At 42.2% G+C, this 17348-nt stretch overlaps 1 protein-coding gene across 1 annotated transcript in view; it reads right to left on the minus strand.

Moving 5' to 3' along the window:
* ARHGAP4 (Rho GTPase activating protein 4) overlaps positions 1-17348 on the minus strand; it is a 51955-nt gene that overhangs the window by 6051 nt on the left and 28556 nt on the right. Inside the window, exons 7-18 of the mRNA XM_058171235.1 lie at positions 17034-17255; positions 16840-16941; positions 16353-16547; positions 13650-13734; positions 12170-12197; positions 11887-11974; positions 6831-6891; positions 6602-6679; positions 6279-6413; positions 3270-3375; positions 2924-3154; positions 1060-1136 (exon numbers count right to left, since the gene is read on the minus strand). Of these exons, the coding sequence (XP_058027218.1) occupies positions 1060-1136; positions 2924-3154; positions 3270-3375; positions 6279-6413; positions 6602-6679; positions 6831-6891; positions 11887-11974; positions 12170-12197; positions 13650-13734; positions 16353-16547; positions 16840-16941; positions 17034-17255 (1408 nt within the window). The remainder of the gene's footprint in view (positions 1-1059; positions 1137-2923; positions 3155-3269; positions 3376-6278; positions 6414-6601; positions 6680-6830; positions 6892-11886; positions 11975-12169; positions 12198-13649; positions 13735-16352; positions 16548-16839; positions 16942-17033; positions 17256-17348) is intronic.

The raw sequence follows: 17348 nt of genomic DNA on the forward strand, positions 1-17348 counted from the left end.
TGGCAATACAGCTAGAGCTACCCTAGTAAACAATAGGTTTGCTTAATGAATTCATTTGACAATTGCTGTATTAATGATTGCTACAAAAAAAGCTTATAAAATCATTTTACAATCGTTAAAACATCTTGCAACCGTAACGAGCAAGCTCAGGCACTACCTGCATTTAAATATTGTATTGTTAAATAGGAGACTGAAGCTTATTGAAAAAGCTTGTAAAATGGTCGTCCTTATCATAAGTAGGGAATGGAATTCATAGGAAAATCATTATTTTTAGGAATATCAATGTCACATTATTAACGCAACCAGGGGATGGTTGGGCCACAATATATATTTCTCTTTTCTGAAGGATCTATGGGATGAGTGTGTCAGCCAAGTTCATTAATACAGTGGAGGAGCAGGAACAACTTTTGTCTCTTAAAATAAGGGGCAGACTCTGACATCTTCTTCCATAAAAAAAAACAGATGTGAGCCAACATCCCAAAGTATCTAGTCATACTTACTCTTGCACAGACTGGCTTTAATTCTACTGCATAGCCAGATGATACTCCAATAAAGATATGGAGCCCAGAAACCCAAATTTTTATATATCAGAAATCCATAGCATGTCCCCTAAGAGTCACATTTAAAGCATATCTAAAGGGGAATGTTCAGTGTTGCTGGACTACAACTCCCAGCATCACTCACCATTTACCATGTTTAACTACAGCCGAGGGACTAATCAATTCCAACTGTGAAAAATGCTTAGGCGCAGACAGACCCTGATCCAGGACACAGACTCATGTACTCCGCTTTAATTCATGTCTGTATTTTGATAGATGGCTTCCTACATAGTCTTCATCCATGAAGCTCAACTACAGACTCCCCACCATTGATTCCCTTCTTCCTTTAGCACTGAAAAGAAACAATGCTATGCCCCTGTAACTTAACTAAGAATTCTTGCAATCCCCCACCCCATGTGGAGGGCAGTATCAAGCGGGACAAGACAAAACAAGTCACAGAATTTCTTCTTACACACACACACACACACACACACACACACACACACACACACACACTCACCATCTTCACTTGCTGGAGTTTCTGGGGTCCCCTCAGTCTCAGGCTCTTCTGCTGTAGTCTCCAGGGGCAAGACATCACTGTCAAAGGAGAGACAAGAGACAAAGAATGAAAGCCAAGCATTGGGCTGGAGTTGCACAACAAACCAAAGCACACAGGCATACAAGCAACACACACATACCAAGACTGTTCTTATTTCTTATATACTTGCTTCCCGTACAGTCACAGACCAAAAACATAAAGAACATAAAAGGAGGAGAAATATTAACACAGGCCACATAAAAGCTATTGACACTCATAATGTTTGATGGCTGATTTTAAAAAGTACCCTATTCAGAACAATTGGGCCCTTCTGTGGATGGGAAGATAGAAACAACTAAGCAGACACTACAGGTTTGCCAATATTAAAGCCATATGTGCAACACTGCCATTATGCCCCTGCTAGATTTTCTGGGCCACTCTAGGTATTTCTATCTGTTGTTTCTATTGTTTGATAAGGCTCCTACCATAACACACAAAGTGGCCAAATTCTGCATGACAGCATGTAAAATCAGAAAGATGCCCACAAGAAGTTAGCATAAACAGTTTCTCCTCAGTTTTTCTTCCTTCATTTCCTTATGCTTCCTTTCATCCTCAGCAACCTCTTTTATATTTATGTTCTATGTATTTATGTTTATATTTACTTGCCTAATGTACTTAGATATTTATATGGGACGTTTTTGAAAAAATAAACATTTAAATGGTATTTTAATCTTATTGTTACTTAGGCCTAAATTCCCGATGATGGGTCCTGTGTCCTGTCCCCCCCCCCACAATTCCCTTGTATCACCCTTTGCCTTTTGTATTATAAGTTTATATTTCTATAAAGACTTTCTTATTGTATTATATTATGCTGGTCTTGGGCTAAAATAAAGTTTTTGTTTGTTTGACACTGGTTTACCAAAAGGAAGAAAAAAGTCAGTCAAACAGAGTGAATAGGCTAGTGTTGGGGGTTCTAAGCCATTCATATCAAACCCACTGGTTTCTAACTTCAATCAAAGAGAACACAATTTCATCTATTGCAGTGGCTAAAGTAGACTGATCTCTTAGTAGAAAGAGCACAATTTCAGACTGAGGCCAGCCCAAGCATCTGATGAAAGGTTCAGGTATAACACAGGGTGAAGGTGAGGGGCAGCTCAGCAGGACAAGCGCATGGCATCCAAACAGATGCAAAGGCATTCTTGAATAGGAATCTTTTGTTACCTTTGAACAAAGGGCATCAAATCTTGCCAGAGGGAGCATCCTTGGGGCAGACAGTGCGCTTTGGACCAAAGTTATAATAATAATAATAATAATATCAGAGTTGGAAGGGACCTTGGAGGTCTTCTAGTCCAACCCCCTGCCCAAGCAGGAAACCCTACACCATTTCAGACAAATGGCTATCCAACATTTTCTTAAAAATTTCCAGTGTTGGAGCATTCACAACTTCTGCAGGCAAGTTGTTCCACTTATTGATTCTTCTAACTGTCAGGGAATTTCTCCTTAGTTCTAGGTTGCTTCTCTCCTTGATTAGTTTCCAGCCATTGCTTCTTGTTCTACCCTCAGGTGCTTTGGAGAATAGTTTGACTCCCTCTTCTTTGTGGCAGCCCCTGAGAGTCTAAGCAAACCCCTAAGTTGAACTAAGCAAACTTAACATACTGATACAGATGCAGATGCAGATCTTTAACTAACTTGGTTAAGCAGGGATGTGATCCCAGCTGCCACACCACCATGGAAGACTGACAAGGCACAATATGGAGAACCAGCATTGCATCAACAGTATCTGCACGCACCCCTGGCTGCTTTGTCCCCAATTTACAGAATCCTCCTCCTCTACTCCTTCTCATACCAGTATTCCTCTTCGGCCAGAGCCATGACTTTTTCATACTGGGGCCCAGGCAGCTGATTAGCTCCAGGAAAGATGGCTTCATGATGGACGATCAGGCACTTTACCACCTCATTGATGTGAGGCTGCACCGACACGGCATCCTGGCCCGCAGGTACCGTCACCAGGGTGGGGCCGAAGCAGACAGCTAAATTGTGGGGGTCCATCATATTCTCATCGCTGTACTGAGATAAACTGCAGGTAGAAGAGGGGTGGGGGGAGGCAATAGAGTTCCCTTAGCCAAAGAAAGCTCTGACCATGGAAATCCTAAGGAGCGGGTTTACTTGCCACACGGTGCCCGAATACTCACTGGTTGAGGAAAGCAAAAAGGTACCGCAGAACCACCAGTACTACAGATGGAAGCTGGGAAATGAGAGCCCGGAGGAGCGAGATGCGATCAGCTAAAGGCTCCAGATCTGGAAAGCAATGGATAACAGTATGAGATAGAGGACCATGCATTGGATGGATCAGTGTTTGATCAGCACTTCTGCATGTCCATCTGCATCCCCACAAACTTAGTTAATTCTCATCTTTGGGTATTATAATTTATAACCACTTTGTGCTCAAAAGGAACAGTGGAAAAAGATTTATACGATTAGTACATTATTGGTGCATGAAGCATTCAGCGTGTTATTCATTTGTTTATATTTCATATTTCTAAATCAGTGTTAAGTCATACTACTCTTTAGAAGTTGACTGTTTCAATTACTAACTCAACGATAGTTGTCATTCAGCAATTGAGAATAGCGATTTCTCCATCTTGCCCCACAAGAATTTTAGCATTATCTAAATCTCCCCTTGTCAGTTCCCATAACCTACATGTTGCCCTCCCAGATAAACTCTAAGCTGCACAAGGGTCAAGGATCTGTTTTTTGCTGACATTTCCTGTTGTGAGAAATGCACCAACAGAAATCAGCCCAATTAAGTTACCTGCCTCCTCCCTCTGTTTGGAAAACCAGATGCAAAGAGTTTGGGAGCTGTGGAGAAAATGGCATGTGGAGACCCTCTAAACCAGTGGTCATCAACTGGTGGTCCATGGACCATTAGTGGTCCACGAGAATATTTTGGTGGTCCGTAGAAAAATTATTTGCATTTTTTATATTGCACTATAGTCCTCAAACTACGGCCCCTGGGACAGATACATGCAATGAATATCTGGGTTACTGCAGAGAATCTCCCCCTTCGGGGTCTTTTTGTGTGGGTCAGAGAGGGACAGAAATCGGCCTCCTGGTGTGGGGCTCTGGGCGAAGGCTGGAGGGAAGTGACGCTGGTGGCGAAGAGCTGGGGGACCTTGTTCCAGTGGGATTGCATCATGGCCAGGAATTGGCTGACCATCTCAGCCTGCTGAGCCTCCAGGCACCGGTACTGGTCTTGCACTCCCGCAGGTCTTCCCTCTGCTTGGAAAGCCTATGCTTGTAGTCCTGAGTGAGGTGCTTCTCCTGAGCCTCCTTCTCGGTCAGATCCAATATGAACTGAGCTGTTTTGCCAACTCATTCTCGTGGTGGCTGCTTAGCTCCAACAACTGCTTCCTGTTGGGGCCCTAAGGAGCCCGGGTGAGGAGGCGAGGAGTGGCGGGGAGGGGAGGGGCAAGGAGAGGCTAGCGAGGCACCCCTCAATGTGAGTGACATCGAGTTGGCCACGCCCATCCAGTCACATGACCACCTAACCCATCCAGCCAGTCATTAGGCAGATCATATTAGTGGTCCACGGGATTTAAAATTATGAATTTAGTGGTCCCTGAGGTCCGAAAGGTTGGTGACCCCTGCTCTAAACTTCCAGAAAAATAAGGGAAGGGATGAAAATGTCAGCCTTACTCCATTCCCAAAGGATAGGACTTCTTGATTCCTTGCCAGCTAGGGATAGGGAGAAACAACTGAGCTGGGGAAATGTGATGAATGAAACATGTCTTTATGTAGATCTGATTCCTAATGTCTTTCCCCTCCCAGACCAATGATTGCCTCTTTGCTGCAAAAAGTGGACTATAAAATTGACCTATATATCACAGGCTATCTCTTCTCTAAACCTAATCCACCCCTTCAAAAAGACACCGGGGGAGGGGGGAGAGAGAGGTCTCATTCTCAATATTAAATTCCTATACATTTATTTTTATTTTTTATGTTTCACTTTTATATAATATATAAAATATATATATTTTTCATTTTTCAATATATATGGGCCTCTACACAGCTAGCTGTATAAATATAAACATACATGCACACAGATCCCATTCAAATTGTACAACGTGTGCATAAAGTAATTGTATATTCAACCATTTCTGAGACCTTTACTCCAAACTATAATTTATTCAATTACTTAAATATTATTTGCTGAATAAAACAAATTATCAATACATTACTATAATTATTTAAAAATACTCCATTTGCTTCTAATTAGGATGAGATTCTTGCTTTATTACAGGCTGAATAAATGAATTACAGGTTGTAATTATTGTCACAATTGGGACCAGCAACCCCACTACTAAGTGATATGGTTTAGTGAAACTTCATATGACCTCACTGGACTTATGTCAGTTCTGCTGCAGTTATTAAGCGAAGTACCCACAGTCACGAAGTACAATATGACATCATCAAGATTGTGACTTCCTGCTGGCTTCCACAATGATTTTTTTTTTGTTAGACGTCAGTTGTGATAGTTGCAAATGGTGATCAATTGACTGAGGGATTCTGTGATTGTTGTAAATGTTTGCTGGTTTGCAAAGCGCCCAAATTGCAATCACATGACCTCAAAGACAATGATACAGCCACAAGTTCAGGGACCAATCATAAATTTAGTTTTTTAGTACTATCATAATTTTAAAAGGTTGCTAAATAAAGTAATTGGTAAGTAAGGAATATCTGGTTAAAAAGCAGTACTGCAGGGCTAACTCATTCCTTACTCCAGGAGTTCAATTCTGAGCAGCTCAAGGTTGACTCAGCCTTCTATCCTTCCAAGGTTGGTAAAATGAGGACCCAGATTGTTGGGGGCAAGATGCTGACTCTGTAAATCGCTTAGAGAGGGCTATAAAGCACCGTGAAGCGACATATAAGTCTAAATGCTATTGCTATTGCTATCTGCGTTTATACTGAAGTTGGTGAAGATGTTATACTGTATCCCATTTTTTCTTACCACTGCTCAGCTTTATTCTCTTGTAAAGAAAATAAATGGGTTTCAAAAAAGAATGTATGTAAGAGAGATGAAGTTTACACGTAGAATGTTAACTCTTTGATTTTGTAAGAAATGGTTTGTATATCCCAATACAACGCATAAACATTCAAATTTGCTGCAGCACCAACACTGAGGAAGAGGCAAATATACTTACGGGCTGTGGCCAGCAGCTCAGGAACAATATCATAAGGGAAGAGAGGTTTTTCCAGTCCCCGAAAGTACAATTTCAGCACTCCAGCCACTGAATCCAAGTCATGCTGTACATAGCTATCTGCTAAGGGGTCCTCACCTGGTGGAGAAAAATAAAACCTGCAACCACAGGTAAAAGATGGGGCCTAATCCCACACTAGCTATGAAAATGTCTAAATGACTTTGAATGCGGCAGCTGTTGCCAACACTGAAGGTTGCTGCAATGGGATCTGAAGAGCAATTTTTGTTTCGGTTATCATTTCTGGAATTCAAGGTAAGAGGTATCACCTTTCTCAAAGGCATTCCTGATCTCTGCTACTTGTGCTTGAGATCCAGGCACACGAAAAATACCTTCATGTTGGAGGCCTGAGGAGGAAAAAAAATACCAAGGGATATTTTCAGTGAAGGACTCATGGTCTTCACAGTTCAGCACCTCCCAGCAAGGTGACCAAATACGGGCACAAGGAAAGAGGAAGGAAGGGGGGGGGGGGAAGGGGTTAGCACAGGACAGCCTTACCATGGAGATTGATGAAGCGGATGCAGCTTTCCACCACAAGGGGCACTGCTTGGCCTGAGGCCTGGAGTTACAGGAAGGAAAGCAGAGGGTCACAAGATGGCATTCTCACAACACACCCAGGACTGCTGGGGGCTAGTTTTCTAGCTGCCGTGATTGGACCTGTTTATTAATCAATGACATCTTTATTCTGATTCAGCAGAGAGAGCAAAACAAAATGCTACAGCGAGTATAGGTAAGAAAATAAACGCTGATTAGAAAATTGCCTGCTCATCTTGGCTCCAAATGGGTTACTTGTAGTTAGATGAATCAGTCCTTCAGATTCAAACTTTTATCTGCAAGAGGGGCAAGAATAGTAACTTAAGACAAGATAAGATACTATTCTTATCTTGTCCTAAGATAATGCAATCTACAGTAACTCACTGCTGTAGCTAGTGAATTGTGTAATAGGTGATATAATGTGGGAAAAGATAGATGAATAAAAATGGTTGGGTGCTGCCGACAGCAGTTATCAGTAGCTTATTTTACATGTGTCTCTTCTCCACATTGTTGCTGCTCTGCAGACATGGGAGGTTTTGGAAACAAGACAAAAAACTTTTGTTATCAACAGCAGAAACAGAAGGAGTGTGACCATCACTAGAAACGATCCCTCTTACTGTCAAACTCAACTGTTTAAACTGTGTTTTTCTATATTCAGTGCAGCATGCACATTGGAGGGATGAGAAAGGTTGGATTTAAATTGGATTATGGGGCAACTGCTAACTAACTCAGTGGGCGCTATTTGGCAAAGAAATGAGGACCTTCTAATGCACGATAGCCAAGCTTATACCCTGGGCTTTTGAAGAGAAGAGTGTGACTGAGCCCCTGACAACAAATAAAAAGTCCATCTTGGTCAAATAAAACTCAGAGAAGAAACTTTTACAAAGTATGTCTTTTCTTTTTTTTCTTGTCAGGTGTATAAATTTTACAGGACAATTGTGAAGATGAGAGCCAGTTTGGTGTAGTGGTTAAGGCATCAGGCTAGAATCTGAAGCACTCTGAATTTTATTCCTGCCTTGCGCATGAAGTCAGCTGACCTTGGGCCAGTCCTCCTCTCTCAGCCCTAGGAAATGGCAAGGCAAAGCCACTCCTGAAATATCTTGCCAAGAAAACTTCAGGGACTTGCCCAGGCAGTCGCCAGGGGTCAAGACTGCCTGGAAAGCAGAAGGGGGAAAAAATGAAGATAAAATGAAGTAGGAAAAGGAGGAAAAAAACCTCTAGATACCTTACTCTGGCCAATCTTGGGAAAAGGCAGTGGTGGGTTGCTACCGGTTCACCCCTTATCGGGCAAACCAGTAGCAGCAATGGCGGCGGGAGGCTCCGCCCACCCGCCTGGATGTCTCTGTGCATGCGCAAAAGCATCGCACTTGCGCACCCAGGAGCGAACCAGTAGCGACGGGATTTGAAACCTACTACTGGGGAAAGGGTAGATTCTATGCAAGTAATTGCATAATTAGCCCATCAAATTTCCATTCTTCTGGAGAGAGCTTTAAAGCTTTAGATAAATCCTTTCAATTTCTCCTCTAAAAACTGCAGATCAAATTGTTTGGTCCACATATTCAATTTTACTTAGTACAGAAATCTGTGTTATATTTAAAGCAATCCCAACCATGCCCCAGCTAAGAAAAATGGCTACATATTGTCCAGAATTACAAAATCAAAAGAAAAAAACCCCACTTCCTCTCAGTTTCACTTTTTGCACAAATATGGCAATGAGTGAGGGGGAAGGGGGCAAAAAGGAAATTAGAGAGAGAACCTGGGCTTTCCCTAGTTAGGCAAGCATTGCAGATCATAAAGAAAGTAAAAGCATCTTGAAGACAGCTCACCCCACCCTACCCTGCTTCCATTACCTACATTTATGCATTTTTCTCAGTACTATTATGAAAGCAGTTTGCTACCATCTCTTTCTAGGCTGATGTCTTGATTTCCCAGCGTAGCCTCTATGTTTGAACTCAAGTCTCCTTCTACAGCAGGAGTGACAACTCTTTTTGTGTGTGTGTCTGTGTGTGTGATTTTGTCTCTGTGCCTCATTTGGGGATCAAAGGAGCTGCGCCTAGGGTCATTACAGTATCATCAGAGGAGAAGGGACAAAATGTCCACTTCTCTTCCCCATGTTTGTTTGTTTTTTACTAATAAGCAGCAAAATTGCTACAGAAACTTTCAACAACTTGACACTCATCTCACCCCTTAAAACATCTGCAAATGAGGGAAAATATACAACCATTGCAGATGGAATTTTAAAAGTGGGGTGACTTTATCTATTAGGGAAGCTTTAAAATACTTATCTGAAGCCTGAAACACCTCCAACTTCCTCAAACTGGGGAAACCCATTTGAAGGTTTTGGCCCCAGGCCTTTGGGGGGAAAAAACTGAAGAGCTAGAAAGACAGGGGCGGCAGAGGTGGGGATTCACATGTAGCTTGCAAACTGTTAAAATGCTCAGCCCTAACTTCTCATGTATACAATGGAAAAAGCAGTCTACCTTTATGAGCAAAAGACTCTGTGTTAAATATTAAGCCACATTCACTAGTTAGCACAGAAAAAATTGGGCAGGGGGAATAATAGGCAAGGTCTCTCTTTTTTTGTGGTTTTAATACAGTAAGGTAAAGGTTTCCCTTGCACATATGTGCTAGTCATTCCCGATTCTAGGGGGCGGTGCTCATCTCTGTTTCAAAGCCGAAGAGCCAGGGCTGTCTGAAGACGTCTCCGCGGTCATGTGGCCAGCATGACTAAATGCCAAAGGCGCACGGAACGCTGTTACCTTCCCACTAAAGGTAGACCCTATTTTTCTACTTGCATTTTTTTTTAACATGCTTTCGAACTGCTAGGTTGGCAGAAGCTGGGACAAGTAACGGGAGCTCACCCCATTACGCAACACTAGGGATTCGAACCGCTGAACTGCTGACCTTTTGATCGACAAGCTCAGCGTTTTAGCCACTGAGCCACTGCGTCCCTTTTAATACAGTAATACCCAACAATGAAAGAGCAAAATACGACATCACGTGTAGTCTAGGGGTAGAAACAAGGTGCACATTCACAAGGATCAAAAGCTGCTGGTCTCATTTTAGCACTGAAAACCACCCCTTCACCCACATACATACCATCTCTGTGTGCTGTGCATGACTGCAAAAAGACCTGGTAAAGCACAGTGATGTCTCATTGGCATGCTGGGATTTGAGTTCAAGTTCTCACACATTTACCACATTTCTAACACGTGGATAAATTGTGGGTGGAATCCAAATGTAACATGGTGAGAGTGGGCCAATTGAAACCAAAGAGAATTAAATTAATTGAGAAGAATTCAAATCTCTATGAGTTCAACAGACCACTTTCAGCGTGGTCTAGATCAAAACCCAAATCTCTCTCTTTACCTTGTTTATGAAAACTAAAATAAAATCTAAACCAAACAAAACTGCATAAGATATTAGTGATGTGTGAATCAAACAATTCTGATGATCTGTAGATTAAAGATCACAGCAGGCAAATGGTTAGAACAGGTATTGCCTACAAAGAGGCAAAAAGGAACAAGTGGTTTTTCTTAGCTAGGATCCGTTACCTACAGTTATCAAATAAATTCCTGTAAAGAACGAATGAATTTATTTGCTTAATTATGGACAAATTTGAAGCAATCAAAAGCTTTTAGTTCAATTGCATTAGCGTATTTTAATATCCTTATTCTAATGATATAAAACAGGTGTGTTGAACTCGCGACAACACGTCACGTGACATATCACAACTTTTTCCCCTTCGCTAAAACAGGGGTGGACATAGCCAGCGTGTGATGCATCTGGTCTGCGGGCCACAAGTTTGACAACCCTGCTATAAAACAAGTTCTGCAGAACCTTTTTTCACACGTCATTTACCTGAAAAGGTATCATTTCTTTTCTAAAGTAATCAGTACTTTATTTTATTGTTAATTTATGGATGTAGCTCCTGGTCACTGACTGGCTAGGCAGGAAATTTTGGTTCAACTTACTTGGCTCAGGTCCCCAGAGTCATCCCTAAATTATCAGCTTAAAATTCAAAAGAAGCAAAGGACTCCAGGCTATGATCCACAGGATCCACAACAAGTTATGATGACAACAAAATGATGACACACACATGGCAAACGCTGCAATGACATTTGTTGTCAACAAACACATGTGTTGCAAGATCTGTGTGATTATGTCATCATGCCTTATCTGCCCCTTTGTCCCTATGGATGCTCATGCCAGCGCACTGTTTCTTGGAGCATAATGTTGCAACTATAACAGCAAAAGCAGCGAGCACTTCCCAGAAAGTAGCAGGGATACAAATTCAAAGCTTTCCTATACAGAACTAAATTTTTATAGCCTTTTAATGGCTTGAAAGAGACCATCAGACAATGGATAATATATGGCTAAAACATGCAGTCATGTCTTATCTCGAGAACACATCAAGATCTCCCAGTTACAAGTAAATGTTTTTTTTTTTAAAGATGGAATAGCGCATGTTCAGAAATACAAATAAGATAGCACTGCATGCACACAAAGGCACTTACATACAGAAATGCAGTATCAAATATTCTGATGTGCAAAGCATGCCTCATGCAAGGTTAGCACTTTATAATCCCACAAATACTTGCAGACACACTCATACATAAATATATATATATATATATAAGTGAGTGAGTGCACAAACACCCAGAATCATGGTGTGTTTTTTTTAATGAGAAAAGAACAGTCCATCACACAAGCAGCCCAAGTACCCTTCCATGCCCCTTAGGGTGGCAGGCCTCCCCACCCACCGAGTTAGGCTACCGTTTCCCACCGCCAGTCCTGTACCTGCTTCCGTGCCTGCAGCCTCCGCCTCCTTGGGCAGCAGGGACAGGAGAGACAGAGTGAGCAGACATGTTACAAGCAAAGGGAGCAGCAAAAGCCATTGGGGAGAGCCAGAGGCAAAAGCTGGGCCAGAACAACGCAGAGTATTCACACTAGGCAAAAGGCAAGAAAGCAAGACTAGGAGCTGGGCAGGAGGGGAGCAGCTGAGGGCAGCAGCCGGTACCTCCAAGAAGGCCTGTAGGTCACCCTCGAAGAGCTGGTGATGACAGCGCGAGGGAGGGCGGGACCGCCGGATGCGCTGGGACTGTGGCCTGGAACCAACATTTTTGTAGTGTGGGGAGGAAGGCAGATGTCAGAGTGCACCCCCCCCTCAAACTGGAATGGTATCCTCCCAAGAGTTCTGCTTGGATTCTCCATTGCAGAGGAGGCCTGAGGAATTCTTACAAGGGAACCACCACCACCAACTGAATCTGCAATTTTCATTAATCCCAGGATTCCTTTTTTACCTGGCTAATTCTCTATCCACGGCAGCACCTGGGAAAGCAAGAAGAAAGAACAAAAGGAGACAAAAAAAGTTAAATTTGGAGTCTTAGTGGCTTTCTTCATGCCTCTGATTTAAAGTAAAATCAGAGAGCTTGTTGATTGTTCAAGATCAGCATGTTGCTTCTACAATAAGAATCTCATTGGAATGAACTCACTGATTCAGCTTGCTTTCTCACTGGGGCCACGATTCTTAGCAAGAATCTGGTTTTGGTCAGAAACCAGAGTTGGACAAATCGACAGCAAAGCCAATCAATCACCTTGTGAAATTTATTTCCCTGCTTCCCAAGAAGAAGGGTCAAATGGCAAGCCCTTGTCCTTTATTTATTTATTTTTAATTGCTTTTAAAATAATGCCAAAAAGGGGGGGGGAAAGTACATAGATGCTTTTTTAGAAAATGTAAAAAATACATAATAGGTAGAATTATAATAGCTAGATATTGGAAATTAGATGTGATTTTTAGAATAGAAGAGTGGAATTCTGAAATGTGGAAATTAGCTTTAAATGATAAAATGACATGTGATATTAAAATTAGAAGTGGTGTGTATAAAGAAGATATTTTTTGGAAGACTTGGAAACCATTCGTGGACTATGCGCTTGGAACATTGGACGCCTCGGTACCTGTACCTCGAGAACGTGGATTTTGGCAATCATGAGGACATGTCCGAAGACCCAAATCTTCCTTTTTTTTATGTATAGCACAAGGGTGGAAAATGTATTTTCTTTTTTGTTTGTAATGTTAAAAAAAAAAAAGTAATAATAAAAAAAAAAAGAAAATGTAAAAAATACAACAAAGGAAAAAAGAAAAAAAAGTATATCATTTTAATAGTGAATTCTATATAACTTAATTTAATATATATTTCAAATACATTTATATAATTGTCCGCTCTTATCCTATTCCCCAAACCAATTTCATCTCTCTCAAAATATATATATAAGGTTTTTAAAATAATAATTTCAATAAAGCACAGAACTAATATTTGATCAAGTAAATATGACAAAGGAAAGCCATAAACGAGAGAATCACAGATTTTATCACTCAAAGAGCTATCAGCATTCAGGATTCAAAATATACCCTGTGTGTCTGTGTGTATGAGTGTGTGTGTGTGTATTACAGAAGAGAATGCAACTCCCCAATGGACTGCTGTCTCCTTCCTTAAGTGAAAACTATTAAACAATTCTCACCGCCTTTTCCACAGAGAACTTTGGGATCAGAAATTCTCTGAAAAGAGTACCAAGGCAAACGTTTTCAGCAACCCGTAATTTTGAGAGTATTCTGGGAGAAAGCATGACAAAGTGATTTATTCTTTTAAATATTATCGGGTGTTTCTCAAGTTCTTAGAAACTGGGTGGATGAGTGGGTGGATAAATGGATAAATATAATAAATACCAATAATAGGTTTCTAATCAAAGAGTACAGATATTGTCTATTACTTCACACCTCACCTTTTTCTATCGCTTCCTTCATCTGGTCATGCTTTGCTTGCAGTTTTGTTTGAATGCTTCGTCCAGAGAGATATTCTTTGAATTTCTGTGCAAGAGACAGCATGAAATATGTTATCAAAGAAAGCAGTAGGCGACTGGGCTGAGTTACTCTATAAGTTACTCTATATCAGGGCTCTGATACTCTATATCAGAGTAACTCTATGAGTTACTCTATAAGTTACTCTATATCAGGGGTCCCCAACCTTTTCGACCTCAGGGACCACCAAGTTCATAATTTTAAATCCCGCGGACCACTGGGGCAGGGGGAGGCTCAGCCGCCTTTAACCAGTGCACCATAACCATTATTATTTTTTGCACAACATAACCAAGGCAACGCAGCACAGAAAGCAAAGCTAACAAATCTCAGTTCCCCAGCTTCATGCTAAGTTTCTTTTAAGAATTTATACTCATTTCCATATTAAACGCATAGGCATATTCGTACCTGGAATTTATCCACCAATCCAATACAAAGAGAAGTCTTTAAAGCCCGGTGTTTCTAAATCTTTGTTTTTAAATCACACAGGCAAAAAAAAAGCAGGTTGGAAGCAAATGGAGGACTTGGAAAAGTAATGGTTGGGGGAGGGAAATCAATGAGAAAACGGGAGATGTCAGAAAGGGATGGCCGATGTAAATAATATTTTTTTTAAATCACAATCAAAGGGGATTTGAGCAACTAACGCTGGAAAAGTGAACTTTGGAAAGCGCCAGCTGGGTACAAAAAGAGGAATGGTCTTTTTTTTTTCCCAGAAAAAGAAAAGGGAAAGAAGGGGAAAGAGCCAGGCGGGAGACAAGCCTTTGTGCGGAAAAGTCAGGCAAAGATACCCTACTACCAGGTTTCCTCCTCCTCTTTCTGGAACCGCTGCTTCTCTTCTTCCTTTTCTCCCCGGCCGTAGCCACCCAACCTCTGAAGATCCAGTATTTCCACCTCATCCAGAAGGCTGGCTGGGGGCAGAAGGATGGAAGGGGCAGCAAGGGCTTTGTGGAGTCCCCCTGATGGGGGATAGCTTGAAGTAGATGAAGGGCCTGGCTTGGCATACGAGAGCCGGCACTGGGCTTGACCTGCCGTCTGGAGGGAAGCTGCTGCAAGGGACTGATGAGGGGGCGCTTGGGGCTTGGAGTGCTTGGGGCTTGGAGCGGTAAATCGCATCCTGGAAGCATTACAGCAGAGCGAAGAAGCCGGAGTCAACCCTGGTTTTGCTGTCCATTGCAGATGCTAGATCGGCCCCTTGCAAACTCTCACCTCTCGAGGAGCCCAGCCAAAGTTTCCTGTGCCGCTTCAGGTGGCGCTCCTTGAGAGACGAGAGTTTGCAGGGGGCCGATCTAGCATCTCCAATGGACAGCAAAGCCAGAGTTGATTCCGGCTGCTTCTCTCTGCTAACAGGTGGCCAAGCTAACTGCCTGAAGGACCCCATCCTGTCCCTGGGAGTCAAAGCGCTGAAGCGCGAGCGGCATGGGAAACTTCGGCTGGGCTCCTTGAGAGAAATGCAAAGATTTCTCTGTGGACCACCAAAATTTTCTCACGGACCACCAGTGGTCCAGGGACCACTGGTTGGTGACCACTGCTCTATATAATGATCAAATCCAGGACGTCTTTCTGAAGCTTTCAACAAACTGGAACCGTACCAGGAAGACTGAATGGGACAGAACTTATCTTTCATCCTTCACAAATATTTAGAGTCTTGTTGCATCTAGCCAGCTATTTAGAATGCAAGAAAGTGGCCCGGTCACTTTTCTAGATTACTTTGATAATTGGAAAGAGCTAAATCATTCATTTTAAAACTAAAAGCATTCCACTATTGAACAAAAGAGTCAGAAACTGGTTTTCTTTCAAATCAATCTTCTATCACTTTATTTTTTTATTCCGGGTCTCTATAGTACCTAAATCAAGTCAGGGATTCTCATTCTACAGCAGATTTGTATTTTGTGTTTCTCCACTTTGGGAGACAAAATCCAAAGCCACCTTCTTTTTGTCTATGTTTCTAAAATGGGGTTGAAGGAAGGGTCTCTGGCAATAGGTCTTGCTCAGAACATCTCTGAAGATGCTGAAGGGGGCTTATTTCAGGGTAACATTCTATCAGTTATTTCATAGAGAAATCATCGTAAAGAAGAGACCTATCAACAGCAAAAGTGACCTCATGCTGTCTTATATAAATAAGAGGAGGGCAAGTTATCATAAACAAGTTCTACTGAAATCTAGATTAATTAAAACAAAAATAACTATCTAAACTCCTGTGAGTCTCTTGGACTGCAAAGCGAACAAACAAGTCAGTCCTAGAGGAGATCATCCCTGACTGCTCTTTAGAAGGCCAGATCCTGAAGATGAAACTGAAATACTTTGGCTACCTAATGAGAAAGAAGGACTCACTGGAGAAGAGCCTAATGCTGGGAAAGATTGAGGGCAAAAGAAAAACGGGACGACAGAGAACGAGGTAGCTGGATGGAGTCACTGAAGCAGTCGGTGTGAGCTTAAATGGACTCCAGAGGATGATAGAGGAGAGGAAGGCCTGGAGGAATGTTGTCCATGGGCTCACGATGGGTCAGACACGACTTCGCAACTAACAAAAACAAAACTATCTAAATGTATTAGGTTATGGTGTCCTCGTCTTTAGGACCGCATATTAAGAGTGCATCAAGTTTAATTCTTTTAGATATCTAGGATTCTACCATGATATAGAAGCTTTCTGTATCCTGCTGATTGGCCCGGCGTTTTGCCAATGCCTGCTTCCCGCCAGCATCAGAACCTGTGGACTTGAGTGACTCTGTAGACTGACAGCCTTGAAAGGCATCAAGTGCTTCTGGCTCTTCTGCTGTCAAAAGATCTATCAGACTTTGCAGAGTGGCTTTCAGAGTCTTGTTGACCTGTGAAAGAAAATAGAAATTTCTATGCCAAGAGACTTCTACAGCAGAAAGGTCTTCCTAAGAGCCCAGCTACATTCTGATGAATCCCAGGAATTCCGCTCCAGCACTAAGGGAATGGGAAAGGCATCTGCAGAACAGTCAGTGGCAGGAAGAAGTGCTAGAATTCCCACCCCCCCTGGCACTTCTCCTTTGCAGTTCCCAAAATTAATGAAACTGATTTTTGAAACTGAAATTAATTCCTGCCCATCCCCCCACCACCACCAAATGCACCTCACTCTCTATTGGTACCTACTTCATCTGTCTCCAGGGTAATGGAATTGAGACGGGACTGGATGTGCTGGAAACGGGAAACCAGTTCATTTCTCAGTGGACCCTCAGCCCGGACTTCAGATACCTGAAGATAGAAAAATTATAGAAAAGAAATAATAAGGGCCAGCCTGAGCAGAAAGCAAAAAATGTAGATCAAGAAGCCAAGAATCCTCTCACCTCATCACCTTCATGAGGCTGGTAGTCAAAGGACAGAGGAGGGCAATAGGCTGCGGGGTTGGCCTCCATCATCCTGGACTTATCTCCCAATGGATCTAAAGCATCAACCGCCCCTTCAATGGCACACAAGCCCTGTTGCCAAGAGGCTTGGGCCCGTGACTCTGCAGCGAGGTAGGTCCTCAGTACTTTGCCCAGTGACAGGTGGAAGCCAAGGTCAAAACACTGGAATCATATGATAAAGATATCTTTAGTTATCAGATGAGCCTGATGGTTATTAGATTCCACGGTTGACCGATCCCCACTATCTTTTCCAAT

Source organism: Ahaetulla prasina, chromosome 2 (assembly GCF_028640845.1).
Source record: "Ahaetulla prasina isolate Xishuangbanna chromosome 2, ASM2864084v1, whole genome shotgun sequence".
Classification (NCBI taxonomy): Eukaryota; Metazoa; Chordata; class Lepidosauria; order Squamata; family Colubridae; genus Ahaetulla; species Ahaetulla prasina.